We start from the raw sequence: 16,389 nt of genomic DNA, 5'->3' as shown, positions 1-16,389 counted from the left end.
GTGATTTACCTTGCTGTAATTTCTCTCCATAGCAAGGTGGTAGTGCTTCTGTGCTTCCCCAGGGACTTCAGAAATGAAATAATACTTACTGACTGTAGTAAGAAATGACTAGGACTGAGTTTCATACTCCATTATTATGCCTATGTTTTGATGTTATCAACTTTCTGAATAGCTGTTTTCACTCTCTTGTTTTCCTGTAATAGAAATGTCAGGTATACACTTCCACCTATTGCCCTTACTTTCTTCTGATACCAATCCAGCAAAAAACATCTGCCACATGAAGTGTTTTGCTGGACAGGGCTTATCTTCTGGAGAGTACTTACTTGTCTTTTAAGGATGAGTGAATGTTCATGTGGCTGCTTGCACTTTGAATCATAAAAGTCAATTTGTTTGAAAGAGTATTGAGCAATTTTTATGTTGGTAGGAGCAGCCACGCTGAAGACTACTTTGGGGACAGTGATTAAAACCTGCAGAATTAGTTGCCTGTAGACATATAAAGCTGTTATTTTGATAGACCTTGTGATTACTGGCATTGATGAGAACATGAATGTAGTGACCTGCTTTTGAAGGGTTGCTTTTTAATAGATGAGAGAGTGCTTCAGAGCAGAAGGTGGCAAACTAGTGAGCAGCTGCTTGTAAACCTGACTTGCAATTCCATTGCTAGAGCAGAGCTGAGAAAAATAATCATGTTCATACTTGAACTATGCTCTAAATCTTAACTGCATGTCTGGAGGAAAAAAAATGCACTATATTAGTGTCAGAGTTTGGAGGGGAAGCTGCTCTTTGAGGTTTACATACTTTTAATCATATCAGGAAAGTCTGAATTATTGCCATTAATTCCAGAAGCACAGATATGGCTACATCACCTCCATGGGAATTAGTTACACTTAAGATTTTAAAGTTTTAGATACTGTTACATTTTTCTTCTTTCTTTTCTTCCTTTTATTTTTCTGTTCATCCTTGAAGACATTAACTGAGACAGGTTATGAGAAATATAATGAGGTAATTGTAGCATGTGTGTGCAGTGTGTGAGCATTAATGTTAGTGCTTTCTAGCTAAAAGATGTGTGTATAGTGCTAAAGTAACTGATTAGCATATATACATTACTGCTTGTTAAATGGTAATGGAGGTGTTCATCACACTGGTTTGCACAGTTGCTTTTTAATGGTGGAAACCATAACACATGAATGAATCCCATTAGTCCTATTTGAGGAAGTTTTTAGTACATGACTCTCCTTTTTTGAAACTTGTTCTTTCAGCCTTTAGGGATATTAGCATGGCTTTCTGATGCTTTCCTGTGCCTTCCTCTGCTTTTTCCTTCCAGAACAGAGCTATTGCTGTTGTTATTTTACCAAGGATATTGCTATAATGGATTTATCTACTCTCGACCAGAAAACATTATGACTAAATAATGTTTAGTCATACTAAACTGACTGGTGTTCTTTCTACCTGAACTCTGCCCTCACTGGAGGGAGTTCAGATGATGAAAACGCAGATTGTTGACTGGTACAGTTTCAGTTGTGTTCATATTTTAATGGATTTGAGTCTTTAAGATACAGGTGAAGTAACATTTTTGTTAACTTGACAAAATCTTTATGAATGTTCACAATTTAGAAAAGAGCAATTTTTCTGTGCTTTTTGGAGATGATAGAACCTAAGTACTGGGGTACGGAATGGAAAAGGCTCAGCACATAGCCAGTTGGTGCTTGAGTAGAGTTGACCTCATGGATCTGCCTGGCCTCAATAGGTTATTGCTGAATCTTGTGAGATTGTCTCAGTGGACTTCTTAACTGTAAGGGTTCTTATTTTAGCAGTGTCTCATGGATGTGAATGATCCCATTAGCTTAAGCGCTGGGAAAAATGATGCCAACACCCGAGTGACCAGGCTTTATACCCTGGACTACTGTTTTGACTGAACATCAACTCTATAGGAGCTGACAAGGCCCATATTGAGCCAGAGCTTACAGAATCAGTTTGGTGTCTTTTGGTTAAATGGGTCTGGACTAAAAGACGTGATAGGTTTAGACTGTGTGAAACTGTGGTTCCTTGAGCTGACTTTGGAAGTTATACAGCTGTGCTCTTCAAGAATGTTTTGTGCTGAAGATGACAGCTCCATAGAGACAGAGAGGCTCGGCAAAGAGTGAGTTTTTCCCTTCTCTTTGTAACATAAATAATGCCTAGTTTGGAGAAAAAGCCAACAAAGAATTGAAAGTTGAGAAAAATAGGTCATATCTTCTTTTGGTTCTTGTGCATGAATAAAACTTTTGATAATGAGAAATCTCTGAAGAGATTTGTCTTCTCTTTGTCACCATCATTTTTTGTCTCTAGAGCATGGCAATAATGTATTGTTTGAGCACCTCATTTTTACAGTTCAGGATTATATATAACAATTGATTTCTTATGCTGGAGATTTGTAACTTTAAGTACTTTGGTACTGAGGAAATGTCAAAGAGGAGAAGTTGACAACAAATTGTTTGCCATAACGTTTTTTGCAATCCTATGGTGTTTTGGTCTTCAATCTGCCCTTTCTCCATGTGAACACATGACTATGACTAAATATTCAGCCAGTATGACGACTTCCTTTGCAGAGGTGGTAGTGTGGTTTGCTATTACTTGTCCTCTGGTTTTATGTGAGTAGATGAATCCTATGAATTTAGTCTTCAGTGTCCTGGAGGGAGAAGTTACTGTTACACTTGTCTTCTTCTTCTTCCACTCCTCCCTTCCTGCCCCTTCACACAAGTAGCGTATTTCAAGATAGAGTCACTTTTAAATTCTCTCCTTAGTGTGTTGGGTTTTTTTTTTACTCTAGATCAAATGTTCTAGATGATCTTCTGCAAGTGCTGCAGTATTTTTAATGTAGCTGTAGGAAAAAGATGGTTGCTTGTAGCAATACACAGTTACATAACACTTACTTCAGGGAGTAAATCACCAAATTTAAGCAAATATTTTGGTGTCAAAAACCTTGAAAATGGCAAAATATTTCATTTGTGAATTTCTATGACTTACTGCAGGGCAGAAGGGGCAGAAATGTGTGAATGCATCCTGTTGTCAACCAAGTGGAGAAACAACTTGAAGCATCCATTCCAGCAGCACGCTTATGTTGTCGGTTCTTTCGTTTGTACTTTGTTCTAGTCTTCACATAAAACAATGGACTGACTGGCAATACCTTGAATATGAGTAAATATGTCACTGTTTGGAGAATATGAGGATTCTGTTAGGAAGCAGTGAAAGCATTTTGAGAACAATTTATTAATTTGGTTCTTAAAAAAATTGCAAGTATTTGTCAGTGCCTGGCTGCTGCAGGAGTCCAGTACTGACTGAAGAAGAGTTGATACTACACAGTTATCATCCTGGTTGTCAGGCAGGACTAATGGGATGGAAAAGATCTGAAAGAACTCTCAAAACTATTCACTTCTCCATAGAGGCTTTCTGAAATCCTTGTTGAGGTAGATGGGAAGGATTTCCTCTCTCTTGTGTGTTTATTTGGGTGGTGGTAGGAAGCATGTGTTATGGTCATTGCACTGAGTCCACTTTTATGGAAGAGTTTCATTGTGGACTTCACGTTTCATGACCTTTAGCCTACATTTCTATATCCAAAATGTAATGCCCAGATGGTGTTTCATAGGAATGTTGGATATTTTTCTGACAGTATTGTTTCAATTGATGTTCCATTGAAGACTGCTAGAACTGCAAAGAGAGTGATGAAAGGCTTAGGTACAACTACTTGTTAAATGCAACTTTCTGCAAGACCACTCCACTGCATAATGAAGTTATTTGAACTGTTAGGTATAGACTGACATATTATTATCAATTTTGAGGGGTTTTTTCCCCCCTAAATCAAGTGCCTCTTGAATCTCTGAAATCTGTCCAACAGATGTCCTTTATATACTCCTGATCGTGCTACAGTCTTTCTGCTTTGACTTCTTTTGAATACTGACAAATGCTGGTGTCAGTATACAGAGAAAATACATCTGCTTGAGGCTTTTTAATTATATTTTTTTGATGGTAGAATCAGTTCCACTAAGTGATGAGTAGGAAGGAAAGCTCAACCAAAGCCAGATGTCTGAAGTCTTCAGTGTGTGCTCAGGAAGGATGCTTTTACTCAGCATGGACCGTATTCCTCATGGACTGCTACTAATTTGTGGTTACCCAAGAGTGAATCTGGTTTGCAAAATTCTACTCTGTGTGTGTGTGTGTATGTGTGTGTCTAAGTTTTGATGTTCCTTTCTTCACATTTGCTTAGATAATTTATTATTGTAAACATTCCATTGGGAGCTCTAAGCAAATAATGTAGTGCTGAAGACTTCCATGTGAAGAGCATATCTTGGCTTACTGTTGCTTTCATGTAATTTCAGGAAATCAAAAAATTCATCAAAGGGGTTTCTGAGAAGATAAAAAAAACTAGAGACAAGTATGGCATCAATGACAATGGCACAACAGAGGTAAATAGTTTCAAGGGAGCAATTGTGCAGCTATTTTAAATGTCATAAGCTATTGCTTTTTCAACTGTTCTATTCTCTTTTCAGCCACGAGTTCTGTATCAGTTGGATAGGATTACTCCAACACAACTAGAGAAGTTTCTAGAGACTTGTAGGGACAAATACATGAGGTAAGCTTTTAATCTGTTATTTTCTGTCAATTTATATGCCCCCTCACCAATGTTTATTGCTTTGTTTGCAATCTACGGGTGTGTTTTGCTGTTTTTATTGTATGAATGTTGTTTCTGTTGTGAATGCAATACAAATAAAGAATAAGAAACAGCTGGCCCCAATGATACAAACATTGCAAGGCAAAGGTAGAATGTTGGAGGGGAAAAGAAACAGTATGTCTTTTCGAGTTGGGTGTATCTTTCTGTATTGTTTGACAAGAGAATTTCTTTATCAGGGCACAAATGGAGCCTGGTTCTGCAGTAGGAGCCCTCTGTGCACAGAGCATCGGGGAACCTGGCACTCAGATGACTCTGAAGACTTTCCATTTTGCTGGTGTTGCTTCAATGAATATTACTTTGGGTGTGCCAAGAATCAAAGAAATCATTAATGCTTCAAAGGCTATTAGGTACTGACATGGTTTCACTCTGCTTCTTACCTTTAAGTGAAACCTGATGGGTAAATTAGCAATAATCAATAGCATTTCCCTGTTCTCAGTAATACATTGACAACATTGAATCTGTGGAATAGCAAAACAGGAAAAATCTGATGTCTGCCCAACTAAGTGATACCTAGGGCCTTAGAAGTTTTATTTCTCTGAAAATCAAATGAGAGAAAGTGGTTACTTACTGAGTTTAATATTCTGTTAGGTGTCTTGTGTATTGTGACACTTTCTGGTGTTTAGTGGTGGATGAAGCAAATCTGTTCCCGGGTATCCATGAAGCCAAATGTAAATGGTACTAGAATCATGTGCACCATGAAAATAATCACCACTTTGTTGTGTTATCTCTTGTGTGTGTGCTTGTTTTTACTAACCTGAAGTACATGAACAATAATCTTTTAAATGTACCTGAGGAAGCTGAAGGTCTCTTTGTCTTAAATTCTGCTTTAAATGATGAGTTCAGTTCCATAAGGCAAGCTGTAATTCAAATTGCCATCTGTAATCTAGCTGAGCAATTTCCCAACTGTTTTTGTGTGTGTGTTTATTCTTTGTAGCACCCCTATTATAACAGCACAGTTGGACAAAGATGATGATCCCGATTTTGCCCGTCTGGTTAAAGGAAGGATTGAGAAAACTTTATTAGGAGAGGTAGGAAAAATTGGGTTATTGCTAATGCTGTAAACATTAGCCAATTGCTGTGGGGCATTTGAACCATTTTCACATGCTAAGCATTTCATCTTTATCTCTTAAAGATTTCAGAATATATCGAGGAAGTGTTTCTTCCAGATGATTGTTTCATCCTTGTGAAGCTGTCTTTAGAGCGTATTAGGCTACTGAGATTAGAGGTGAGTTGTTCATTTCTTCTGCAGAATATGCCTTGGGTAAATTCCAAAGGGTCTCTTGATCCTGTCTCAGAAACAGAAGTCACACCAGTGGACCTCTGTTTGAAGTGAATGAAGGATGTCCTGTGGCTACATAATGTCTGGAGTCTTTTCCCCCCTTTTTAGCTTGTAAAGTGAGTAGGTTTTCCTTTATTTGGAAACAAGAGAACATACATTCATTTCTTTGTGTCTTGCTAAATACAAGGGTGCCATTTTTTGTCCATTGGGTAACATATAAGCAGGTACCCTCAGCAAGATGCCCTGACGTTTGTTGGCTGCCTTTTGCCACAGGTGAACGCAGAGACTGTGCGCTACTCTATTTGCATATCTAAACTCAGGGTAAAGCCTGGGGATGTTGCTGTCCATGGAGAAGCAGTTGTGTGTGTGACCCCTCGTGAAAACAGCAAGAGTTCCATGTATTATGTATTGCAGTCCCTGAAGGAAGAACTACCCAAGGTAAAAACCAAGACCTTCTCAGGCTTTTGTGGGAGGTTAATTTGGTGGTGGGAAGAGAGAACAGTTCTTGTCAGCACTGACAGTGGAGGCAGTCTGAATCTGTAACTCTCAGCTTGCAGTGCTGCTGCTTTACAGCTGAAACTAAGCCTCTGTTACTAATCTTCATAAATAAACTGGAAGCCTTAATGCTTTCTTTATACCATTCACTGAAGCATCCAGGTGCAGCAATGTTATGACATAGTTATGTCTTCTTCCAGCTGCATCTACAATTGAGCCACATGACAGCATTTGGCATTCTTACTACTTTGTGTGGAGGCTTATCTACTTGGGATTTTAAGTAGTGATATGGACTGTGTCCAGTTCTGGGCTCCTCAGCTCAAGAGGGACAGGGAATTGCTGGAGAGAGGCTAGCACAGGGCCACCGAGATGATCAGGGGTATGGAACATCTTTCATACAAGGAAAGGCTGCGGGACCTGGGGCTGTTTAGTCTAGAGAAGAGGAGACTGAGGGGAGATCTTATTAACATTTATAAATATCTAAAGGGTGGGTGTCAGGAGGTTGGGACATCCCTTTTTTCTATAGTAGATAGTAACAGGACAAGGGGTGATGGAATGAAGCTGGAACACAAAAAGTTCCATTTAAACATAAGAAAAAACTATTTCACTGTTGAGGTGAGGGAGCCCTGGCACAGGCTGCCCAGAGGGGTTGTGGCTGCTCCTTCCTTGGAGGTCTTCAAGACCCGCCTGGACATGTTCCTATGCAACCTGATGTAGGTGACCCTGCTTCTGCAGGGGGGTTGGACTAGATGATCTCTAAAGGTCCCTTCCAACCCCTACCATTCTATGATTCTATGTGGACCTGATTATTGGGCAGGCTGCCCTTCCAGTTGTGTGGAACTACCAGCAGAGATCTCAGTGTGAGGGTATCTGGAGTAAAGTACAGCCTGAGTGTCAAATTTGCACTAGTGTATATAAGAAAAAGGAAATCGTATTTAATACATGTTTCAGGCTTTTGCTCCCAAGACTGGAGCTTCTAAATGGGTTTGATAAGGATTATCCTTCTATACTGCATTACTATACAAATCAAAGTTACTAGGTTTGTTTTGCTTTGTGAAGGTTGTAGTGCAAGGTATACCAGAGGTTTCCCGAGCTGTCATTCATATCGATGAACAAAGTGGAAAGGAAAAATACAAACTTCTAGTTGAAGGTGATAATCTTCGAGCTGTTATGGCTACTCACGGGGTGAAGGGAACAAAAACATCTTCTAACAACACTTATGAGGTAATGTTCAAAGGGGCACTGTGGATTTTTTTTCCCCATAGCATCTTTATTGCAAGTGCTTGTTTGTGTTGGGATGCAGCACTTGATATCTCATCAAGCCTGATTTCACTAATGGTTGTCAGAACACATTAACACAAGAGAATAATTCATCTGGCACCACTGTTCACTTCAAAGAAGCTTTTCCTATCAATATTTTTAGAACAGAGAAATGCAAAAGGGTAATAATGGAAATAAAGTATCATCTGACATCAGATGGTATTTGTTCCAGGAATATACTTGCTCCAAGCATTTGATTCTTCGTTAATCTGACATAATCTCTGGTGTAGGTAGAGAAGACACTAGGAATTGAAGCTGCTCGGACAACCATCATCAATGAGATTCAGTATACGATGGTCAACCATGGTATGAGCATTGACAGGAGGCACGTTATGTTGCTGTCTGATCTAATGACCTACAAGGTTTGTACTCTGTTTTTTCCAAATGTTGTGTTGGCCTGTTTATACCAATCAGTTTTACCATGTTTGCAAAGGATGGGTGAGCTAGGGAGATGGAAATCAGTTCTCAATTTAAAGAGCTTTAAGTTCTACTGAGCAAATACTATTGTTTGTATATCAAAGTGCTTGATTAATGTACTTCTTGGGGGTAGGGAGAACAAAGTCTATTTTGATGGAGAACAAGTCAATTTAATGAGTAGGGAATGGTAATTTCTTACTGGAAATAGGAATCCTAAAAACTGTGGTATGAAAATCAACTGTTTGGGTAGCCATGCGTGCAATTTGAGGCTTGCTGTGCAGAAAACCGCATGGGGTGTGGTTCATAGCAGCTGCACTGTTTATAATATAAAGGATGCAGACATTACAAATAGGATCAGATTACGTGTACACTATGAACAGTTTTCCAGAACTTGTTAGGAGAAAATCTGATCTATTCTTTATTGATTGACTTTATTTACTTCACATGGATATGTTTTTGAGATTTGAGTACACTTAGTGAAGTCACATTTTCCACTTTGCCTGCCAGAGTGCAAGGGTTTAATTTGAGTAAAATGGATGAAGGAGTTCTGACTTCTTCCCTAAACTGTAGGGCTTTGTTGTATTGAGCTGCAGCAGTCCCCAGGGCTGGCTGTGTGGAGCTGCAACACAATAGTGGAAAAGGGCATCAGTGCAGTCAGTGCTTTACACTTGTTGGGCTCCTAGCATGCGTTCTTTTTTCTGTGCTTCTGACTTGTGCTTCTGTGCACAGCCTGTATAATTCAGGATGCTTGTTAGAAAGAGGCAGAAATAAACCAAGTTAGTTTAAAACCCTAATTACTTCTTTATCTGGAGAGTGAAAAAATGAAGACTTAACATCATCTGTAGTTTCCTGGCAGGTGAAGTCAGATTTACCAGTAGATGATAAGCAGTAGCTTCAGCATAGTGCTGTCAGACCTTGCTGAAGTTTGTAGCTCAGCAGCTAGTTTATAACAGTGTGTTTTTTCTCATGACCATGTTTCCTTCCATCTTTACAATATTCTTGCTCTAAAACAAATAAACATCTAATAACCATTCCTAATAGCATATGTGTGGATGAATAATCACTTCACAGTGCTAAGGTGTAGCTAGTAACCTTGATACTTACCACTTGTTTCATGTGGTTGCTGTAATAAAAACTACATGTTCACTTGATTTGCTTCTTCAGCAAAATAACTCCTCTCCAGCCATTCTTATGATGATCTATCTTTGGGTTTTTCCATCGATCAAGGGTGAAGTTCTGGGTATTACCAGGTTTGGACTGGCAAAAATGAAGGAAAGCGTGTTGATGCTGGCTTCTTTTGAAAAGACTGCAGACCATCTCTTCGATGCTGCCTACTTTGGACAGAAGGATTCTGTTTGTGGTGGGTATTGTGTTCTGTTGCAGTTTGTGGTCCTTGGCCAGCATCTGTAAACCTCTTCAAAGCACTGAATTTCTGCCCTTGTTAGGCTTTCTGTTGAGCTTATGTGTCAAAAACTTCAGGTCTAAGTCTAATCTGTACTTTTTGATGAACATTTCTGTTTCTAACCTCAATCAAATATGGAACCCACTTGGATATTTATTTTATGTTTCTTAAAGGTCACTTTCAGTTTTACTTCTAACCACATAGCTCAGGGCAGTACCAGGAAATGTAGTAGTTTATTCAGTTTGGAGTGTTTATGTGTCTTCGAGACCTAGAACTGAGCAAGGGATCTAGTACCCTGTTCAGTATTTAGGTTTCATTTTCATTCCTACTGGGAAGCAGGAAGACAGATGTGTCTTGGGTAGCCTAGGTGAATATCATACTGTGTCTCTTGATTGCTGATGTAATTTGTCAGCTGCAATTAGAAATAAACAGGAAGGCAAAGTTCTTGACTCCTTCAGTTAGTTCTAATGTAAATATATAAAAACAGTGTTTGGCTGGTTTATTTTTAAAACCTGGGAAGCCTTGTTTATCATTCATAAATGACATGATTACATGTTAAATTACCTTTAAATTACCAACCAAATCTTGCCAGAGTTTTGAGCAAGTTGATCTTCATCCTTTGTGCATTCCAAAGTACAGCTGTTTATTGGTTTTGTCTTAAACATTGATGTGAAGGACAATATTCTTATGCTCCTGAGAAGGTGTGGATGAGGAATATTCTTTGTTACTTCAGTGGATGTTTTCACAGCATATTGCTGTGGAAGTGTTGTAGCTATCAAAAGTAATTGGGACAGATTTAAGTCTGATTGAAGTTCAAAAGAAGTACTTTTCAAGTGGTGGAAATGCTAAATGCTAATGCTCTCCCTGTGAAGCTGCAGGGGTGTCCAGGGAACTTGGCCAGATTCAACTGACGTTTTAGCACTGAGTCAGAGAAGGAACATAAAATGACTTTGCCTTGCATCTTCTGCTCTTGGCACTGAATGAAACGTCTCTTACCCAAAAAAAACCCTTCTGAAGCTGTTCCATTGCCAGAGAAGATGTTTAGGTGAAGGCTGAATTTTCCCTGTCTAAAATGTAAAGAACCCAATTAACAAGATGAAGTAACATAATGATGTTACTGATGACCATAAAACTTCACTTTATCTAGTGAGGAGACCTTGGTCTTCAAGTGAGGGGTTCAAGGACTTTTGATAGAATGGTTTTCCAAATCCTTACTCTTCAGATGTTCAAGGTCTTTGTTTTTTCCCCAGGTGTTTCTGAGTGCATCATCATGGGAATTCCGATGAATATTGGAACGGGACTCTTTAAACTGTTGCACAAAGCAGACAAAGAATCAACTCCTCCTAGGAGGCCTCTGATATTTGATAATAATGAATTTCATATTCCCATTGTTACATAGCACTTGGCCATCATACAAGATAGCAAAACAAGGAATAGCAGGAAAACATCATTTAAATCAAGAAACGTGTAGTATCGGTGTCTCGGTAACTGTGAATTGGTAAGTGAAATGCCATCAAAAGAGTTTCCCAGTTGTTTACCAACTGTTGTTGCTATAGACCCTGAAAGAAGAGGGTTTTCTCTGCACCAGTAAGCTAGAACTGAATCTCTGATTCATTCAGAGTGAGGTAAACTTCAAGAATGCTGTTGAAAGTGTTTGAAATATTTGCTCTTCACTTGGGTTGTTTTAACTGTTTTTCTTCTATCCCAAATTATTACCAAGGAAATGATTTTTTCCCCCTGAGGATTCTGCTTTGAGATGAACCTGCAAACAGCTGCAGATCATACAGTTGTTACTAAAGCCTGGGAAGACTGTTAGAGGAACATTACAAATTATAAAAGAGTATTTCACATGATAGCAGCTGTTATACTCCTGGAATCTAACTTATAGCAGGCTTAGTTAAGCAGGATCATCCAGACAACCTAGTATTATTCTAGTATATCAAGTAGAAATAGAAAGGGAAGCTGGTTTTGTGCATTGCCATGAAATAATTGGAAAGCACTTTGATCTCTAGTCCACTAGAGCAGTTTTCAGAATGAGTGTGGATCTTACATTATTTCAGTGTAGGGAAAATATTTTAATGCCCAACAGAGGGGAAAAGTGGGAAAGTACCTCAGTGTTTTGTTCTCAGCGTTGTTTGGACATTCAGTGTGCTCATAACATGTGGAAAGGTTGGAGAGAAACAAAGTAGGTAAAAAATCCCCTAAGTTGTGCACTGGTGAAGTAAAAGCAGATTGTTGAATGGTCTTGCATTTGGAAATGAACAAGTTTGTGCTGCAGTTTGTCTTCATGTAGCTATCTAAAGAAAACTGTGAGGCTACATTCAGAGAACATAAATCTGTTGTTTTAAGGTGCCACTGTGTTTATTTTTATAAACCATCCTCCATGCAGGGAAGACCTGTCAACATAGTCCTTCAATTATTTTGGATTTTCAGTGTGATACTAAGATATTCTGCCTAGATTATGGCAGGGTAAAAACTAAATGCATTACATTCTCAATACCTGCTCTAAAAGCCATATGCATTTTGTTATTCCCTTTTAGCAATAGAAACTTCAGAATAAATACCAGTTTTCTTTGTGATCTCAGTGAGATTGCCACTTACTGATTTGTCTGTATATAAGCTCTGTTTCTTTTAAAGATGCAAGTATTAAACAGATAGTGGTCAAATGGAGAGAGAGCCCAGAAACTTTTCCTGTGGATAAGTACTTTGTTTGATCATGTGAAACTCTATTGGAAGTGCTTGTAATTTTGTGAATAAAGATTCTTCTGATGGTGTAAATGGATGGAGTTGATATTGCAATGAGTAACCACCTTGTTTTCTTTAGTAAATAGAATGAAATGCGACTATTTAATGGTGGGTTTACTCTTGTACATGTTAAAAGTATTCATCTGTTACATCTGTTATCATTGCCTGAACCTTGACAATAAAAAGAGGCAGAGATTAAGAGAATGGAAACCTTGGGCTGGTTATTGATGCATTATGTTTGTGCATAGTTAACTTAGGGATGACCTAACCTCCATCTCCCTCGTTCTCTTAGTTAAGACAGTTCAGAATTATTGAGCTGACATCTCAGGTATTTACAACCTAAATGAATATCTAAAATAAACCCTATCTTAAAGTAAACATAAACACAACCTACCCTCTCAGCAGGCTCTGCACTTTGTAATTATTTCAGCCAAAACCAGATTGTTTACAAGAAATCTGAATCAATAATTATTGTTTAGGCTTTCTGTACAGTCAGTAAATAAAGCAGCTGTTTGATTTCACTCAAAAGCAGCTTTTTATAAGGATCGGTTTTAATAGCCAAATACACAGGACTTTGGGATATTTCCTAAAATGTACATGTACATAGATATTTTCAAGCAATTATTTCTGAAAAATTACTAGGTAACAGTAGATGCCCCAGAAGAAAACATCCCAGACAGCCAACATGTCTGTACATGGAAGAGCATCACCGATCATGTCCGATGTCCCAAAAGTGTGCTGCGGCATACAAATGACAATGCAGGAAAAGCATTTGTTGAACTTAAATCTCTACTCTTTGGGTTATGAGAACAATTAGGTAACTGTCATTCAAATTTGGTTGCCAGATGTCTTTAAAATTGTTAAATGTTTGTGCAGCTCCTATAGAAAATGAGGATTGAGCTTGGAATCTGGAGCACGTGCCGTTGAGGCGATGGTGCAGGCCTCGTGCATTTCAGTACTGCTGGTGGCATACTTTTTAAGAAAGCAAGAATTGGCTACCAAAATTCATAATTAAATTATGAATATCCATATCCTGGTTTCTATTTTTCTCCATGTTTTTCATTCATTTTAAAACAAGTGTAGTTTTTACCTCTGTTGTCAGGCTTAGAAACTGCTCGGTATGTCGTTTATAAACTGATCCTTTTTTCAGTGAGATCTCTTTACTGAGTGGCTGAGACTGAAATGTGAGAACAGTTTTCTGTCCTGATACCAGTTAAATGGCAAAGCAGGTATGTCATTCACTTCTCTTCTTTCAAGATGAGTAGTTCTGGATTTTATATGTAGGGAGTCCAAAGTACCCCTCCTGTCTCCACCTTTCTTTCTGTCTGACAGTAGGAGTAGCTGAATAATTACTTCCAAAAACACATCAGTAGGTACTTGGTGATGGAGAGATGTCTCCCTCTCTGCCCTAAAAACAAAACCTCGCCTGTGGTCCCTCTGTTTGGAACATGGACAATGACTTGCTTGTCTGGTGGGAGCTCGTGGAGAAGCCAGGACGCCTGGTGGTAGGCAGAGGCCACGCTCAATGCTGAAGCGCACCCTTTGTACCAAGGGACTGGCTGAGAATGGAGCAGAACGTGAGCAGAAGTGAAGAGGGAGAGAATAATGAAGAAATCAAATGGAGAAGCTAAGTAAAGCTTTACTTTCTGAGACTGTTGCAGGAGGGTTAAATATTTGCTGGGCAGGAGCGTTTTGGTAAGGTGTGCAGCTTTAGTTGCTGGTGGTTGAAGTTAAGCCGGAGTGCAAACCTATATGATACTACTCTACAATGTGTGTAGCCTACAGAATTTAGACAGAAGACTAGATACAGGCATGACAGGGTTATAATTTTTACAGATGAGGTTTACAATAATTAACCTGAATCCTTAGAGAAATTACTGTCCTCTCCCTATAGTATTTGTATTTGGTGAGAAGAGTACTTAAGGTCAAAGTATGCAGGTAGGCATCATAGTTCAAATTAATTAGTAAACCAATAAGCAGGGGTTTTTTTAAAGTCTCTTCATTAAAACAACAAAAAAAGTAATGAAGGTACTTTTCTAGTATGTTTATCAGGAAACTACTTTACACGTGTCTCTTATCAGCAGAGATAAGAAAAGGGAAACACGTGCTATATGGGCTTCCTGTTGTGAATATGGGAAGCTGGGAATAAATCTTTGGTCTGTAACTGATAAATCTAGAACAGTTAGTTCTTGCTTCTTTGCTCCAGAACTTGAAAACATTTGGTATAGATGGCTATGTCTATTTTTTCTACTTTACCTTTGATTTAAAAGAAGAAAAAAAACAAGAAAGTAAATGAATGCTGCATTTTATAAAGTATCTACAAGTAGGATAGAATTTGTTTCCTTCAGGACTAATACTCCTTGATGCCAGACCGTGTCTCACTGCTTTGGTATAAGCTGAAGGAACCACTGCAACAGGTAAATCCTTAATTTTGTATCACTGTGCTCAGAAATAGGAATGTCTTTTAGAAGCCCATAGCAAACAGGATAAAGATTTTCATAGGATCCTCACATTTCATAGAATCACAGAATGGTAGGATTGGAAGGGACCTCCAGAGATCATCTAGTCCAACCCCCCTGCAGAAGCAGGTTCACCTAGATCAGGTCACATAGGAACATGTCCGGGTGGGTCTTGAAGACCTCCAAGGAAGGAGACTCCACAACCCCTTTGGGCAGCCTGTGCCAGGGCTCCCTCACCTCAACAGCGAAATAGTTTTTTCTTATGTTTAAATGGAACTTCTTGTGTTCCAGCTTAATCCCATTACCCCTTGTCCTGTTGCTAGCTACTATAGAAAAAAGGGATATCCCAACCTCCTGATTTCCCTAAGTTCTTCTGTGAATGTAAGTGATTAATGTTTCATTTTCAACATGTTTAGCTAAAGCTATGTATTCAGACCTAGAAAAGTCTGTCAGTAATTAAATATGTGGAAAAAACCACAAGCAATCAGCAAAATCAGCCTGTTGTTCTCTATGTTGTCTAAGAACAGAGAAACTTAAAAGGATCAAGTTACAGAATGTATTAATATTTTAATGGACAAATACTTGGTAGGTTATTTGGATATGATTACAGTATTGATATACATGCATAGCAAATTTATCTTGAGGAATAAACACCAAAATCTCCCAGGACAATCTGAAAGGCTGAAAGAAAACAAACCAGCCCTGCTGCTCTTGTACGTCAGTGCTGGTGAAAATGTATTGAGGTTTCCTGTAACTGATAAAAGGAAAAATGGAAAACATTCCTTCGAGTGAAATTAGATCATATCATCATCTTCCACTAGAGAGCAGCGTTTTGTTTTGGGAAAGCAGGTATTTGCATAGCAAATCTTGATTTTTTTTATTGGAAATGGGTTTTTTTGCAGTTATCAGAGCTGAAGTGAAACTATGAGAAGGAAGGTTGCCTGTTAAATCATATACATGGAGGATGAGATTAAAGGAATCCATTTTCCTAACTAGGAGAAAACAGGCTCCTGATATGCTTTTTCATGAATTAGTAGGGATTTGCTGATCTTTTACCCCATTTGGCTTAAAAAACCCAACCAAACAGAAGTAGTAGCACGGAAGGAAGGAGAAGTCTGTAGTCGTTCCCAAGGGAATGCAGCGAGTTGCTCCTGGCAAGTGGGAGAACAGTGAATCTGTACTGTGAAGAGCCGTGTCTTGTCACAGCATTTTCCATGCAGCAGAGATTGTTACAATCTGCATTCATTCTCTGTAGTGAGTACTTAAATATAGCTCCAAGAGCTTCTCTGAAGCATAAAGTTCTGGCAGTGTGCTGGGTAGCATCTCACATTCTTCAGTTGCTGCAGAACCCCAAAGCAAAGCTGTATTAAAAACACTTGAAGGTGATGCTGAGAGATGCAAGATGCCAATATTTAGGACTGAAAATAATAAGAAACAGGTGGTCTCCTTTGTGTACAGACAGCTGGAAACAGCAAGATTTGACAAATGGCTCCCACTTCACTGTCCGAAAGCTCCAGGGGTGCCTGGAGCTTTGTTAGTTCCTATCATATCTGTAACTCAATGC

The 16,389-nt window shown here is 38.8% G+C and overlaps 1 protein-coding gene across 7 annotated transcripts in view; it reads left to right on the top strand.

Annotated features, from left to right (window-relative positions):
* The window catches only part of POLR3A (RNA polymerase III subunit A), a 45,321-nt gene that overhangs the window by 18,785 nt on the left and 10,147 nt on the right, over positions 1–16,389 (top strand). For 4 of the 7 annotated variants that reach the window (XR_009819171.1, XR_009819174.1, XR_009819172.1 and 1 more), the window contains exons 22-33: positions 4,356–4,442; positions 4,527–4,609; positions 4,885–5,055; positions 5,643–5,736; positions 5,841–5,933; positions 6,261–6,425; positions 7,542–7,706; positions 8,033–8,164; positions 9,447–9,579; positions 10,872–11,119; positions 13,517–13,595; positions 13,699–14,783. Coding sequence is in view for 1 of the 7 variants with exons in the window: in XM_062000985.1 (XP_061856969.1) it covers positions 4,356–4,442; positions 4,527–4,609; positions 4,885–5,055; positions 5,643–5,736; positions 5,841–5,933; positions 6,261–6,425; positions 7,542–7,706; positions 8,033–8,164; positions 9,447–9,579; positions 10,872–11,020 (1,272 nt within the window). In the remaining 6 variants the exon portion in view is untranslated. Of the gene's footprint in view, positions 1–4,355; positions 4,443–4,526; positions 4,610–4,884; positions 5,056–5,642; positions 5,737–5,840; positions 5,934–6,260; positions 6,426–7,541; positions 7,707–8,032; positions 8,165–9,446; positions 9,580–10,871; positions 12,553–13,516; positions 13,596–13,698; positions 14,784–16,389 lie in introns of those variants that run through there. The other 3 variants (XR_009819175.1, XR_009819173.1, XM_062000985.1) reach the window with 3 other exon arrangements.

Source organism: Colius striatus, chromosome 8 (assembly GCF_028858725.1).
Source record: "Colius striatus isolate bColStr4 chromosome 8, bColStr4.1.hap1, whole genome shotgun sequence".
In the NCBI taxonomy this organism is placed as follows: domain Eukaryota; kingdom Metazoa; phylum Chordata; class Aves; order Coliiformes; family Coliidae; genus Colius; species Colius striatus.
The sequence above is the reverse complement of the archived record's forward strand: the minus strand, read 5'-3'. Positions and strand labels throughout refer to the sequence as shown.